The following is a 17,091-nucleotide window of genomic DNA, read 5'->3' as shown; positions in this document are numbered from 1 at the left end:
GATAATCTGCCTCTTACAAATAAGGAAAAACAAGATACCCCAAATATGAATATCTAGATTATGCTTGCCTGAAATACCAGGTTTTACATTCTTTTCAATTAAAACACCAACTCCTACTTCTCTTGGGAAGAGGGCAGAGGAGGCATAGAACACATTAACTGCTGTAATGCTGGTTTTTATGTTTACTCAGGCTGAGTCAGTTTTGTAAAAAAACATTTCCTTCTGCTAAATATTCCAATAGTGTAATCCAAAGTGCTATCACACTGCCCCATATAATATTTCAATTAAAATTCTGCTTGAAGGGTGCACAAATTATATTGCATGAAAGCTGGTACTGGGAGGTTTTTTATTTGGTGTTGCTGCCATGGTTTTTAACATGCGAGACATGCACCAAACAGAATTACCATTTAGGGACGACAGGACACTTGCCCAGGAAGCTCAGACATTGCCAGGAGTGTAGCTAAACTCTGGAATACTTGACTGGAAGGCAGGCAGAGAAACTGAGGAATATCAATCCCAACTGTCCAACCAATCAGTGCCTACAGACTGATGCACAGCTCACCACCCCATTTCTGAATTCTCTGAAGCACAGGAAGCTCCTACCTGGGGTACAAACATGTCCCGAATTTGTGCTGCTCACGGACTCCACTTGCCAGCAAACAGGCTCTGGCGATGGTGCAACAGTAGCCATTTTCATCTGCTGACAAAGCCGTGACTCCTGCTGCTGAAATCCAAGCCCCTCCAAAGGCACTTCAAGCTCTTCTTCCTCTTTAGTAATGAAATATAATTCACAGATTAAGAGACATCCTGATCTCTCTCCTAAGCCTCAATCCTTTTACTGTCTAACCAATTGCTAGAAATTTTTTTTTAACCCTTGCTCTATTTCCAAACCATAACATGCCTGAGTGAAATTAAATATTAGCAAGCTAAGATGGCAATAGCAACTTTTTCATACTTGGCGCCATCAATTCAAACTCTTCAAAAAAAGTAAATGTCATTTAAAAAGCGAATGAAAAAAATTTTGTGTCTGACATTTTGTCATCTCTGCACATCTGCAAAAACAGACAGCTGAGCATTTCCTTTGGATCTGTGAGGGCTGGAAAAGCTGCCATGTGAAGAGCAAATCCATCACCCTTAGCAAAGGACCAGGTGTGATCGATGGGTCCCTCTCTGATCTCCAGCCACAGCTACCTGCTACACTGAGGCACAGCTCACTGCTAAGGAAGATTCATTACTGTGAACATCGAATAACAGGGCCAAATCCATTTTTCATGAAACCAGTATCAAGTGATACTGAACGCCTAATTTTCTCTGATATGTCCACTGTACCTCTATAAATATATTAGCCTAAAAATTCCCACCTTCTGCTATTTCAGAACCTGGGATGTTTATAACTCAGAATCCATGTGTGTGTGTACAATCTTGTTATTATGTACCAGCTGTACCTGCTTTTAAATTAATGCAGTGTTAAACCAGCTTTCTTACACACTGAGCTGCATGTTGCACGTAACAGAAGTAATTTTCACTGAACTACCGAGAGCTGCCAGTGCCCTTTCTGGGCAGGGCAGCAACCCTTTCAAGGCTATGGACACACAAACAAGCTCTTATTCTCTCCTAAAAATGAAGACATTCTTCAAAAACAAAGGGCTGCCTAGTTGAATTTGAATCACTTCATATTTACACAGGCTAAGGTGTGCACAGGCAGCTATCATGGACCAGCACATGCAGTGGATATTCACAGTCTCACTTGCTCTAAAATTCTTTGTATGTCAATGCTCTAAATTAATTTAGGATTTTGACCGTGCAATGTCTTAAAAAGGAATACATATTTTAACTTTTCCTCATTGGAAAACTGCTCCCACCCCCTCAAGTGTTGAAAACACTTCTCCATCTCCACCAATATAGAGAAGAACTCGGAATTTACCATGGTAATGTTCTCCTGTACAAGAGTTCCCCTTGCAGAAACGGCTTAAGACAACATTACAGCTTAACAGTCTGATCTACGCAGTTTGAAAGATGAAACTTTTTAACAGAGCTATCATTTCTATGGTTCTTGAGTAACTTGTATGAAAAAAAGCTCAGGAAAGCAGGCTGTAAGTTCTTTCATGCACTAATTTTCATTGGTAAAGAAAAGAACCCATCATCTAGACTTGTAGCTGACAGCTCATATAAGCCTTAGGATAAATGAGATTGCTTGTAGAAAATTGTCCAATAGTTCCCAGAAGGGAAAGGTCACCCACTGGAGTGCAAATCACAGGCAGCTTCTGTTCTGTGATGTTCCACTCACTAACAAGCACAAAATGGAATGGTCTAATGCTGAAGAATGTAGTTCTCATTCTCAGCACTCTCTTGCACATCTCTCTCTGGATACTTCAAAATGCAGCACTGGAAGTAGGAAAATAATACTTGCATCTGTACATGTATTAATAGACCAAATCAGCTGAAAAACAGCACAGAAGGAAGTGCTTAACTGCAGGAGTCTTGAGTAGGAAAATCCTAATTCATTTTTTCCCTGCTGAAGAAGCAGAGGACAGCTGAAGGATCCCTGGGTATTGCCTGCCCTTTCCACCATCACACCCAGGGTTTAACCCCACGCTGACAAAGGAGCAGAGCCTGCTGGAAGCAGGATCAGCTCCAGCATGGCCCAAAGCCAGCACACACATATCCCATTACACTGCTGGTGCCTGACGACAGGCTGCAGTCTAAACCCAGAACACTCCCACACTGAAATGGCTACAAGACACTTGATCAAAGATAGGAGGAAACATCACAACAACATCTGAAGAAAAGCAAGATGAAAATGACGATATTTCAGATTACTCTACAAGACAAATGAGAAGTCAACTCGTTCTTAACTTACTCCAGCACTCCAGAATCACCACCTTAAGTACCCAAGGTAAGTACTAACAGAATCCTTCTTATCCACTTATTAACCAAGAATACAAACCAGTAATTAACTCAGCAGGTACAGAACTATACACAAATAAACTGCAAACCCAACTGTACTGCTAACTGAGAGCAGTTTTGTATGTACTCTACTACTTAACTACATTAGGGACTTATTAGTTCACAATACAGAATAAGAGCTCTGATTTGCATTATTATCTAATGACAAAACTCTACTTCTTATGCTGATTAAAATATTTGTTTAATTATAAGATATATCATTGCTTAAACTGATTTGCTGTACTTTCTTTCAACTAAATTATGGCCCACTGACAAAAGCTCTTTTTGAGCAGCCTAATTCTAGGAAGATGCTACAGGACTGGTATCAGTCTATGTTCTCTCATGAGCAATCAGCATCCTCATATGCATCTCCATCTTCCAGATCATATTTTTGTTAAGTTTTGAAGATGCAGTTTTACAGTGCAGTAAAATTAGATTTAGATTTGACTAAAATGATCTGACAGCCATTTTTAATGTAGAAGGGAATGGAAATGAAAGGGCAGATGTCTGGCACACTAAGTGTGTATTTCTATCACTGCACTTCTGGAAACAATACTCGTTAATATTCCATTAGAATGTGCCTTTCAGTACATAAGAAATCAAGAACCACTGTCTGTTAATCAATCCCTTGCTGTCAGAGATGTTCAACACAGTCACAGAATTCTATCCCCTGACTGGGTCATACACTTTATTCTTTCAGGACCGTGCAATTTTAATTTTTTTTCTTTAAATAGAAACAATGCCACTCAAGTGACTAAGTTAAAAATAAAGTTAATGAACAAAATATTTTTCAGACTTCTTGAAAATAATAAGAATTGGTTGTTTCAGCGTACATATAATAATTTATACTTTAATATATGCATAGATATTTGTTCCTTTTTCATTACAGACAAAAAGGTCAAAATACAGAAGGACAATCAAGAAGAAATATACAGTTGGATCTCCTCATTATTTGCCTAAAACGGATTTCTGAAGATAGTATTTTAATATTTGTTTTGAGGAAGATGCTGTTATAACCCTGAACATAATGTCCTAGTTCTTCTAATAAAAACTTTCCCCAGGGAGGTAAAGACTCCACTAACTCGTGAGCCACAATATTCTGCACAAGTGCAAGAACACAAGAATATAAGTGCAGCACATCCTGAAGGTGTTCAGAAGCTCAGATTTAATATCAGTTAATAAATCTTTTGCTATTACCCAGTACTTATACTGTCTTGGCAGGTTTTCAAACGTTAGCTCTACAAACCCAGTTTAAAATAAAATCAGTTTCTGAAGATATAATATGCAACAAATACTTGTCCCCAGGTTGAGGATGGGACAGGTACTGTTCTCTGGAGACCCATTTAGCACTCTCACAACACAACACACAGAAATTAAGCACACAGAAAAAAACACAGATTGGCAATGCACATCACTATTGGTATTGAAAAGTTCCTCTCCAATCGAGCTGAATTACAAATATTTTTTTTTAGCCTTCCCTTTCCCAACGACTGCCTAAATACATATAAAATAGTACACGACATAGAAAGAGGGACATCATACCTTTCAACATCTCCCTGCTTTAGTGAGGAAGAAACAAGCTGACAACAATTCAATGCAACAACCTACTCCAGCTTTCCTCTCCAACCTCTTCCCACTTGTTGCCAGGGTAACCAGTGTTTGCAGATGCCTATAGCGGGCGCCTGGGTTCATGACTTCATCACAGTTAATATCCTCTCCCCATCTCTTTATACAGAGAATGCACTACATACATTTATCCACACACTATAAACACACAGATTATACAACCCTGCAACCGTTTTTATACTGAGACCATTCACTTTGCTATTCTGATGTATATGAAACCAAAAATAACACTGGCAAAAATAATCACTTGGCAATTTGAAAATGTGGAGAAAGTTTAAAAGCAGTAGTACTGTAATCAGTAAGCAGCTGCTCTGGTCCCTCTGCACTGAACACTTACTAATTTGATTTCATCATGCTGTTAGGTATGAGACATTAATTTCAGTGTTATAAAACATTTTGTGTGGAGTTTAAAAAAATTCTCTAGTCATGCACTAAACCTCTTACATTACACCTGAAAGTCAAGCCCAGAAAATGTGACTAGCACCTGGAAAAAAACATTTTCCAGTTTCTGACAGAAGCAGTTTGAAGTATTGCAGCACAGATATGTTAAAGAATATAAGCAACAATATAAGCAACGAACAGTGCATGCACAAAGCACCATTTCATTACAGGAAAGAGGAAGCAGCTGAGCTTTGAACTCCAGGACAAAATATTAACATCATTTCAAAAGAAAATACAAGGAGAAATGAATAGACAACAACTTCAAGTGCTTAAATAAAGCACTTGCACCACTTGCCTTCATCCCTCTGCAAAATACCTTCCCCAGCAGTTCTGTGTGTCAAGACAAAAAGCCTGAAAATACATCAGTAGGATTTAGCTCATCTGTACTACCTTGCCTTCCAACCACTTCAAAAGAGTAAGGACTGAATTCTGTGTGCCTACAGACTCTAGGAAACACTTATCTTCCTTGTCCCAGTAACAACTGGTTTACTCTGTATTCTAGTGGCCACCCACAGTACATACAATTGTTCACAGAACTCATTTACCATACAAGGCAGAGACTATTTTTTTTTCCACAGTGATGGAAATGGGTCTGATCGTTTGCTCCCTGACAGAGTGGAGTATCTTACCACATTTCCAAGGAATAATACTAATGTGAAAACAATTTGTTTTCTGTATTCCATCTGCCTTGCCCTCCAGTGTGCTGGGAATTAAAACAGCTTTTTTTTCCCCACACAGCAGTTGCAAAGGCCATGGAAAGCCTGAATTTGAAGGAGCTCAGAGTTTCCTTATAAACTGTGCTAGTAAGCCAATGGAAAGACTGCACTGGAACACAGGTTGGCTCAGCTGAGCAGAGTTAAGGATGCTGAAGCACAGCAACAACAGGGCCATCAGCCATGAGGCACCACAGCATAGCAAACAGTGAGACTACCTAGCTCATCACAGGATATGGCAGGTATACTTGGTAGCCTTGCTTTCTCTAAATTCATGCCAAACATCCTGCCACGAAATTTATTTCTAGAAAAGCACTGCCAAGTTATAGCTGTAGAAAGAAGTATTCGACTTGAAATGCCAAATTCAGGAAACTACATGGAAAGCTGACACACAAAGTTGTATGTTAAAAATTAGGCATCAGAATAATTTTGGAGGCAAAAAGCTGCAGAACACGAGTTCTACTGCCCCCTGAAATGAAAGAAATTCAAGCAGTCTGGTGAACAGAAGTTTGCAGTGCAATAGCACAGCACAGTGCTATATTTATCACTAGGTCCTGAGCAGGGAGAGTGTACTGTACAATTATATGAGACATACCCCAAAACTCCTCCTAATCCGAGGTCAGCTGTCACGGAACATTAATGAGACTAAAATTTAAAACAGGTGGCTGCTCTGAAAGTGCTTCCTGGAAATAGTTCCTGGCCTGTGCTAACTCCTAGATCTCTCTAACAGCCATGCTGGGGCCACTCTAACAGCAGGATAGTGGAATTCTTGTGTCCAAAAACATTTTCTGCCACCACCAGCTGTCCTAGAGGTGCAGAAACCTAGCATGCACTTGGGTAAAGAAAAACCCTGAAGTTCAATACTGACTTTCTCACTCTTTTTTTAAAAAAAACAAAAATTCAATTTAAAAGAACAAACAATGGGCCTAGATAAAAAATACAACAGTTTGATATTCAGCTACATGAACTTTCAAATGGCATTATCAAAACACAGCTAATTGATATTTGTTTAATATCTGACTCAGCAAGCACACATCATCTGGAGAGCATCACACAGCAGCACCTGTGGACAAGAACAGTCATTTGCAGTCTCCTGCTTCTGAATTTTCTCTGAGTTATCTAACAAAAGCTCTAAGACCTTTCCTTTGCCATCAATATTTCACCCTCCTTTGCCCTGACAGCCAGCTGAGCACAAGGAAATTAGCAAAAGCAGCTGGTAGAAAAATCTCTTAAGTGAATGTAATGACACCCCACAATTTTCCAAGTACTTTGGAAGCAACACAATACCTGTGCAGAGGACTTATAACTACATCTCTCTCCAGTCTGCCTTTATGCAGGAATATATGTAAATTTTATGCTGCTGACAGCAATCTAAAACTAGTGAAACTGAGCCATATTGTAACCATACAGCGTTGCTACCATGTTCTTTTACAAAAGGTCTCCAAAAAATGTGTTTCAGTAGTGCAAGACATCCATAGGCCAGAGACCCTCCAGGATTTTCAGGGAGATCTAAGAGTGCACAGGGCTAGAGAGCCTCCTGGAGCACAGACCTTCCCTGACTACAGTAAACCCCTGGCTCCATACCATCACCTCACATGCCTCAGCTGGGCAGCTGCTGCCCCTGCCCTATTTGCTCTTACTGATCCAACACAGGTACATAAAAATTATGACTGGTTTAATGTCAAAGGATTTTCTGCACAACATCAGATTGAAGAAATAAAACTTAAGGAATCTGAAATGTAGATCTCAGAAACAGACATTAACAGACTGAAAAATTCTTCTGGAATGAGTTTGTTTCGACAGGAGGCAAATCTGCATACTTTTACAAAGGGAAGAGAGAGCCATGACTAACTGGTACTGTCTGAGCACTGCAAAAGGGAATTAAGAAGTCATTCACAAATAGGAAACCCCTGCTGACATTCAGCAGTCAAGTTGTTTTCAGAGTGCACCCATTGTGAAAAATAAAAAGCTTCACAGAAAGCACATATCAGACCAGGGGAATTGAGAATACCAATGCCAAGGAGGCTGAAGCAGCAAGAGATCAGAGAGCAAATACAGAGCTCACTGGAAGCAGCCTGGCTGATTTCTATTGATGACACTGCAGTCACTTACAGGTGGGCAGGAGCTTCTACCCCAGGATGGTACTAATGGCATTGGGACTACAAGCATTTAAAGAAGAGGTTTTTAAAACCTTGGAGAAATCCAGCCTTGGGAACTGAGGAAGACAGCAATCAAAAACCAGAACAAATCCACATTGGAAAGGAAGAAGAAAGTAGCAAAAGTAGTTACCGAATTCTTAAGACTTCCCACTTCAAAACCCTCTTTAATTGGAACATTTGCCTTTCAAGGAGTCTGCAGCTGCATGCAAACACTTAAATGATTTTAACTTCATTGCCCTCTATGCAATAGTCTGCTCACCTTTTCATGCTGCTGTCCTCACTTGTATTTATTTCTTGTGCTTCTGAAAGTCTCAAAGTTCTACGGGTTGAACTATATTTACACCTCTATTTGCCCTGTTGTGCCCATTTGGCAAACATTCTGAAATTACAGCAGGATATTCACATGGCTTATGAAGTGCCACTTCCCTGCACAACACAAAGAATTGTCTTCCTTAGCTCTTAATTTTTAAGTTTGGACAGCTATCTCATGACCTTGCTTTTATACTGAAATGTTTAGGCCTTAAATGGACAAAAGATTAATAGTGGGGAGTCTTCTAATTGGATTTTATATTCTAACTTGGCAAACAGCTGGCTTTAAAAAAAAACACAGAACTTTAAATAATTTCAGGTAAAAAACCCTTCTCCTTGCATCAGAACTCAAATGTGAATGTTTTCCTGCTCATTCCTCACAGAAACCATTACTGCAATAAGGACAGTGAAGAAGCAGAAAATGTCAAGATTTTTCAGCAATTTGGAACAGTGTAATACTGGAACAGTGTGACAGGCTGGAGGGAGTTTACCTTAATTGCCCTACTTTAGCTTCCCCAGAGAAATGTTAGGCTGAGCCATGAAGGCTAACAGTCCCAAGTACATTTATACCCAAATGTAGGAAGCTGTTGTGCTGAAATTGCCACCATCATCACTCTGCTGCTGGACTCCATCATGCTGTATTCTGCACCAGTTAGTCATACACTAGACAAAATCTCAGGAAAATATTTACATAAGAAATGAGTGGCACAGCATCAACATTGTTTGGAAAAACAGCTCCTTTTCCTGGGTGAAATCAGAGAAAATGAGAGCAGATAATACTCTTTGATATGTAATACTTCCACGTGAACAAACAGGTACAGGAGGAGGTGCTGAAACAAAAAAGTTGAAAACAGTTTACTCTAAAAGTGGGAGTAGTTTTTACCCGAAGATAACTAATGGAAGGCAGATGAAAAAGGGTTGTAACAGAATTATAAATAATTCTTTTTAGAGAAGGCGGATGCAAAGGTAGGAGAATTAAAAGAAAAGGAGGAGAAAGGACACAGCAGTAATTGGTGTCTCTCTCAGCTAGAGAAATGACCTGTCAGGTAGGTCTGAGAGCCAGAAAGCCAGATACAACGCATGCATTCAGCACTGGGATGAGAGCTCTGCAGAGAGAGTCTCTTGATCTTCAGACAGTTTCAGGGGTGTAATTCTGGCAGCTAACCCTTCCATCTCCCTCAACCAAGATGATGTATAGAAAACATGAAAGAAGAAAGAACAATATCTAACTCTACAACCTTAACAAAGCCTAGGAAGTCAAAAGATTAAAATAAATGTTCCAATCACTGCGATGTGGCCTGGGGAACTGCAGAGAGGAAAGCACGTCAGAAATTCTCGTGAGTTCTGTTTGAAAACCAGAAGAATGTGTGAGTTCTTATCAGCATTGTCATTCCTACACCAGTCTCCTCAATAAGTGTAGAACAGCTTCACACAGGTTTCAATTTTTCCTCCCCTGTTTTCTAGGCACAAACCCGAATCACTCCCCGTTGAACAAGCCTGCCGAGACATCTTATGACACCAGACAATTCCATTCCTTTGCTTCCCAAGGACAGTAACAAATGTGGTTTACACACTGACTAAGCCATTCCTTCCTTATAACTCTCCTCTCTTCCCAAGACAAGCTCTCCCTGGAATTGTGAAAAAGGAAAATGAGACAACTATAATACAACTGCTAAGAGTGGAAGCTAAATTTCAATTTTGTCCTGTACTCAGAGATTAGCAGATTGGGAAAACCTATTTCTCCCTAGTTTGCTCTTCACTGCTGATGAATTTAGACTACGTGCATTCAAATACCAAGGCTGATTACATAAGGAAAGAAATGACATACCAGAAGTATAAAGATAAGACCTTCACAAAGTCACAATTCCAAACTAAGAAAACATCCTGTCTCACAAATCTGGACACTATTTCCACTGTACCTTCATGCATCACTTTCCATAATACCTGTTCTCTGTATGGTTCATTCATAACTTTATCTGGGCTCCCATGACTTTGTCTAAGGCATTTTGTGAGTAGTGCAGAGCCCAGTCTTGTGAACAGATGGAGTGAGCACAGGCAGCAGCAGATGCTTTTTCAGACAGTGCTTCTGCTAAAGTTGCAAGAAAGTACAGGCTATGGCAGGTGCTCTGTCACCTTAACATGCACAGTGTCCCACAAATATGCCCAACCACCTCTTTGGGCACCCAACACAAGTCTGAAATTGGGTCTAATCTTACTTCATTCCCCTGCACAGAGATTTTTTTGGCTGCTAACAAGCCAGCCTGCCATGATAATAGTAAAGCAAATGACAGCTTTCTCATTTATTTTTTCCTCATCTAGAAAATTGCATAGGACCAATTACATAATACAGTCATAAACAAATCTCACAACCATGCTACAGAATAAAAAACATTTCTTTGGTTTCTTCAATCCTTTCCTGTGCTCTAACCTGGCACATAACCACACCAGGGCTATAAATAATACATTCCAACATTCTGGTCCTGTCAGATGCTTCTTTTCTGAAATGTGAAAAGTAATGGTGATGATAAGCTAACTTCATAGACCATGTAGAATCTTGTCCCTCAGTGTTATGTATCTCCACACACATATGCTGGGCAGTGAGAGCTGTGCAGCTAATTATATTAATCAGGCACTTCTAATGATGTAGATGTAGGCTGCCCACCAGTTTACTTTAATCATAATCGCTTAAAAATACCTTAAATCTTTAAAATCTTAAAAAACTTTAAAAGTTATAAGAACTAGATCCTCACCTCACTGAAGAAAACAAAACAATTTTAATTTTAATTTTAATGCTGCTAGAGACTTAAATTCGCTTGAACAGATCAATATTTTCAGGCTGCCATTTCATGATTTCACATACAAGTTACACAGAGTGGTCACTCTTTTAATCTATCCTACAAATTAAACATGCATTGATCATGCAGATGCACCCATTTCAGGACCAAGACAAAAACCTGTGTAGCCTTTTGATTGAGGTGTAGTGATCAGAAAACGGGACGGAATCAGAACTCAGGCACTAACTCACCAAGTAGAAACTGATTAGAGGGGCCAGAATGTTCTCCCTCACTGCCACTTACCACGAGCAACATCACTCATGCTGGGGGCAGGCTCTGCACTGTGACTTCGGAGGTGCTCGGTGTCCCGGTGGGACTCCTGCGAGGTTGGGACTGAAGACGCCGAGGAGGAGGAGGATGAAGAAGAAGAGGCTGGTTTGGATTTGGAATGCAGATCATTCAGTCTCAGGAGATTTTCAGGAGTCACAGTGTCTGGGTTCACTGGGGTAGGATGCAGTGTGGCTGGTGCTACTGGGAAGAAGCTCTCTCTGTTGTCCTTTGTATGCTTTGGGGTTGTGGGTGCTTCTCCTGTTGACTACATAAAAAAAAGGGGAGCAGTGAGAAAATGTCTACATGTCACTAACTCTGTGCTAGCTGCTTCAGTGACTACTGCAAGCAGCACATTTTATAGAGAAAACACTCTCTCTAAAGTGAATATAATATAATATAATACAATATAATATAATATGTGACACCATCACTATTATAAAGAAATCTTTTCTCCTTTATGGATTATTTTTCTGTTCTTTATGGTCTGTTTATCAAACTAGCACTTGAACACCTATTCACATTTACAAAGTTTAATTTAACACATCCCTCACAACAAAATATACTTTTCTGAACTTTGTAATTAAGCATGAGTTACAATCTCCTGTAAAAAGAAACATATTTCTTTCATCTAAAAATATGCTGACAAGTGCTTGACCCGAACAAACAGATCTGCAGTGCTTTAAGATCCTTTGCAAATTATCACAAGAAATAATTCTTAGTGAAAGATGTGAGAAAAAATGGAGAAAATAGCAAAATGTATTTGCTAGTTAAATGAGAGATCAGCATAACTCCAAATCATAAATTCTTGGTAACTGCAGAACTGAGTAACACTGACGTCCAGTAGAAACAGGCTTGGAAAGATCTGCTGCCTGTGCAGAAGTAAGAGAGGCACCAAGAGCAACACTCTTCTCCAAAGCCAGTGCTAAAAACTTAATGAGTGTCATTTATTGTATAGACAGAAGGTAGAAGTGGGATATAAATTCAGCAAAGAAGGGAACAAAAGTACCAATAAAACAAGTATCTTCTCTATATTTTTTATCAGTAATCAAATAATGTATTCTTGCTTGTGAGGCCACAGAAAGCATTTATTTCACACTTTGCAGCCTTCCTTTAATGGAGACATTTGACTGTAAAAGATACAGTTAGATGGAATTCTCAGATGTTTAATTGTTTGTCTCATACCTCTACCAAGAAAAAACCCACTTCATTTTAACCACAGTGTTAATGAATGTTTGAAATAGAAAGACTTTTGCTGTTAAATGTAAAATCAAATTGGACCCTAATGACCTAGATGACCAAAGATTTAGTATGAAGTCAAAAGAGTCAGTAGCATTTCACTGAGAGAACAAAGGAACTTTCAGGTGGAGAAAATGCATACTTAAAATTCAAAGGTAGAGAGCACACAAGTACTTTTTTTTTTTTTAGTAATTGGCAGAATGTATTTTTGAAGTTCCTGAACTTGATTAATCAATCTCTAAAAAGCATACAATTAAAACCTGCCAGATTCTATGTGTACACAAAAAAAAAAAAAAATACAGCAGCTATATTCACAACTAGCACACTGAATCAAAAAAGATCTATTCTGCCTCTGAAAGCAGCAAGTTTCTGATGCTTATAGCATCAGTTCCAAAACTAAAGTTCTCGACACACAAATGGGATCTCACAAACCTGAGCAAAATTAAACTGCAGAAGAAAGCCTTAAGCCAGAAGTGAGCTCACTAGAGGAAATGTTTTCAGCTGTGATTTAAAGGGAAAGCCCTTCACACCCATGCACTTCATTAACTTGCATAATAGATGATGTAGAACCTGACATTTCTGTGCTTTTATTGTATCCAAATTTTCTTTTCTGGAGAAACACATGAAGGTACTACTACTTAGGTACATATATGTTAAAAATATATCTGCACCTCAAACTCGATTTCTACAAAAACGCACAGCTATTTCCAGAGCCAGAAAGAGGACATTTGGAAAGTAACTCAGCAAAATTTGGATGGTATTCAGAAGAAAAATGATTAGAGAAAAAGCACAACCCCATGGAATAATTCCTGCTGGAAGGGACCTCTGGAGGTTTCCAGTCCAACTTCCTCCTCAAAGCAGAGCTGACTTCCCAGTTTGATCAGTTCACTGAGGGCTAAGGGCCAGCCCAGCCCAAATATTGCCAAGGAAGGAGATTCAACAGCCCCTCCAGGCCCCTGTTCCAGTGTTTTACCACCTTCTCAGTGAATGGTTTTTTCCAATCACTTCATCCAAATTTCTCTTGCTACAGCTTGAAATGGTGCCTCTTTTCTGGTTCCTTCCTTGCTGCTGAAGAGCACAATTCCATAACCCTATCCTCCATTATTCTGTTCCTCACAACGATGAAGTATTCCAGCTCTCTTTTTTCAAAGAATCAAAACACTTTATTTGCAAAAAGAATAAAGATAAAACTAACATGATGCTTCTGACTCAGGAAAACCATGACCAGAAATTCTAATGTGCTGTCAAAAAGTGCAGCCTTATACAAAAGAAGGGCAACAAGAAGATTATTGTGTTTATGACTTTAAAGGGAACCTTCCAGATGTGACCTGGTGAAGAGCTGTCTCAGGCTGCTGTAAACAAACAGGTTCTTTTCAACCCAATGAAACAGAGACTTTGGAAGGACAAATAAAAAAATCTCACACTGACTTTGTTTTCTCAAAAGAGGGGGTGGGGGTGGAAGGAAAAAAGAAAGCTTTCTTTAAAATAAGAGCCAAGCATTAAAAAACCCATTGTTGGCTACTGTACACTCTGCAACTCACAGAGACTTAAGAAAAGGGATTTAAACCTGCTTGGTATATTTTCACTGAACTCAGCAACTGAAGACCACCCAAAAGCTGCAAGCACAAAGCTAAGGTGAGCACCACAGAGAGGCACATGTTCTTTGAAAGATTTTGGGTTTAGTGTAGGGGCAAGAATTCCAGCACCTCTGATCAGTAAGTGATGCTACTCACAAAACCCAGCTTAGGGCAGTGTCACTAACTACACTGCTCAGGACTTACGGGGACACATTTCATCATCCTGCAGATCTCCAGGAAAACACAGGAGCTTGTAACACCCAGCAGAGAAATAAACCCAGAAAAACTCACTACAGCAAGTCTTGGATTTATCAGAAGCCTTTTATGTTCATCTATCTCCACTGCTAAACTAACAGTAAGACATAATAAAGATTGTTGTCCACAGACAGACAGCAGGAAATTGAGAGGCAGTGACAATCCTTTACCAGTATTTTATGTGGTTTCTCATCAGAAGATTATTTTTTAGTTTTTACTTTGCTGCGGCGCTAAGTCAAAACTTAGTCAGTTGTGACTCAGTCAGAACTTTTCCTTTTCCCCTCTCCAATCCCTCTCACCACGCTCAGTGCCTCTGTTACTACCACTATTACAAAGTGGCTTTAGTCACCATGAAGAAACAAATCTTTTCTCACATTTATAGTGTTACTTCCAGAACAAGTATATATCATTGAATTAGGAAAAACTCCTTTATCTCTCTTTTTCCTGTCTTTCATTGTAATTACAGGTTCCTCTAGTCAAGACTGAACTTCCTTCTAGATTTTTCAAAGAAACATGAAATACTGAAGGGTATGCAGTACTACTTTTGTATTGACTATTATATCAAAGTGGATGGAAGAAATATTTAAGGCTTATTAATATCCAAATGATGTGTTATGGATGATCCACCAGATCCATAAACACCCCATTATCCTATTTCTCTTCTATAAAAACTTAGCAGAAATTGTTTCTTATTTTGAGGAATGTACAAAGCTGAAATTTAAATAAATAATTAGGATGGATGTCTGTGTGAATTGTGACTATTTCTGACTTAGGTTACAAAATCAGTCTCCTTATTTGTTAGAACCCTGACCATTTCAGCATACTTCTCAAAGAGTTCATTCAGCTTCATGGAGGTGATGGACAAAACCTTCCCATGTTGAAAGCTGATGTTAAAAGAAGTAAGGAAAATGCTGGAAATCCAGCACTGGGACAGCCTTCCACCAATAAAATTATCAGCAAAAGTGCAGAATTTTTTCACAGATGTTACTGGAAAAAATAGCTCCCTACAGTTTCCCAGTGAGGCACTTCAGTAGTGAGACAACAGCAGCAGCAAAAAGAAATTGAGCATTAAGATAAAACATGACAAAAAATTTTACTTTGTAGCTTGTGAAGTGATAAACCAGAGAACCTGAACAAGGGTTTATTTTTACCATGCTTACTGTTTTTGCAAAACACATTTTGAAAAACAAAGAAATCTTACAGCAACCTTCCTGCTACTGCTTCTGGAAGAGCTCAGTGCTCTGCGGCTGTGGGAAAAATTAACAACCAAATGTTCTGAAGAAAGGGAATGCGACGGTTTTCCCAACAAAAGTTTCCTAATGAAAGATGCTGGAACTGCAACTGTTACATAACATTTTCTTGTTTGCTTTTTTAAAAAAAAAAATTGTTCCCATGCCTGAGTTTAGCGCTCTAGTGGGACTGAAGTCAGAATCCACCTCACACAAAGGTGTGCCTTTTTAGAAGGATACCAGGACATCCCCACAAAGCCTGGAAGCTGTCATACAAACTGGCTGAACAATATGCTGGCCACATTCCACAGTATTACCACTCCAACTCCTGCTCAATATTGCGTTTTAATTAAATTATGCCTACCCATTCTTTCTTTTTTCCCCCTCAATCTCTCTATAGCAGTATTTGAAAGAAATCTCATTTGGAAGTTTTCTTCTAGGTGCATCAGAAATACCAGCAGTATCCATGATCAAGACTCTGAAGGATCTTGTATTTCTTAAGACCACTTTACATACAGAAAATAACAAAGGTTTATATACATATGATTGAACTCTAGCCTAACTAAATCCCCCACTTACACAAATGCATGCAGGGGCTTAATGTCCTGCTCTACACAGGCAGTCATATTCCAGCAACCCTTCCATACACAAAAATATCATTATTGGACCAAGAGAGATCAGGTAGCAGGATGAAAAACATTAATATACAAAGTAAAAGATAAAAGTGTCTTTTCTTTCCTTCATGTTCACTTAATGATTGCTTTCTGCAGGAGACAGAAGGAGGAGAGCTGTTAATTATATCAAGAATACACCTCCAGGATAGAGTGAGAGGGGGATGCCATGGCAACTGGCAAATGCAACACTGAACAAAATGGTCACCCTTTGGTAGGAGACCATGAAAGAGCTTGTCCTTTTGTCCCCCCCCATCCCCACCTCCTCCTTCCCCCTCCCTTCTTGTCATCTTTGCTGCATTAATAAAGCATACAGACAACTCAGGAAAAACAACTTTTTCTGTAAGCAGTCTCTGACGTCTTGATGTGCAGAAAGAAAAGATGAAAATTAGCAGCATGTGGGTGGAACAAAAAGGGGGAGAAAACACATGAGGTAGAAGATGATTATTTTCTAATTATTTAATATTCTCCTAATCTCCTCCCATTCCCAGCAAAGTGCCTTTACAGAAGGCTTTTAGCTGTTTCCTGAAGAGAACAGCTTGGTGGTTTGTTGCTTTGTGGGGGTTTTTTAATGTGAGAATTCGAGAAGAAAACGCTCTAGACACCCAAGGCAGTTCAAACAAGTCACTCTCAAGTTTTCTTCTTGAAGAAAAATGCCTGAAAGCCCATGTCACTGCAGTGCTGACTGCATTCCACAGCAGAAGGGGAAAAACCCACAGGAGTGCCCTCTAGCTTCACTCACAGACGAAACTTTTTTCCTATTCCAAGTAAAACATCACATTCACTGCAAGGTCCAACACAGAGACTGTTTCAGCTGCAGCCCCC

The 17,091-nt window shown here is 39.4% G+C and overlaps 1 protein-coding gene across 6 annotated transcripts in view; it reads right to left on the bottom strand.

Moving 5' to 3' along the window:
• CABIN1 (calcineurin binding protein 1) overlaps nt 1-17,091 on the bottom strand; it is a 104,642-nt gene that overhangs the window by 3,260 nt on the left and 84,291 nt on the right. For 5 of the 6 annotated variants that reach the window (XM_085075938.1, XM_085075937.1, XM_085075940.1 and 2 more), the window contains 2 exons: nt 11,272-11,563; nt 604-768 (listed from right to left, as the gene is read on the bottom strand). In XM_085075938.1, coding sequence (XP_084932064.1) covers nt 604-768; nt 11,272-11,563 — 457 coding nt within the window. The remainder of the gene's footprint in view (nt 1-603; nt 769-11,271; nt 11,564-17,091) is intronic. The other variant, XM_085075943.1, reaches the window with a different exon arrangement.

The sequence above is a fragment of the Lichenostomus cassidix genome, chromosome 15, assembly GCF_008360975.1.
Source record: "Lichenostomus cassidix isolate B80296 chromosome 15, HeHo_3.0, whole genome shotgun sequence".
NCBI classification, from domain to species: domain Eukaryota; kingdom Metazoa; phylum Chordata; class Aves; order Passeriformes; family Meliphagidae; genus Lichenostomus; species Lichenostomus cassidix.
This window is presented reverse-complemented; position numbering and strand designations above follow the sequence as displayed.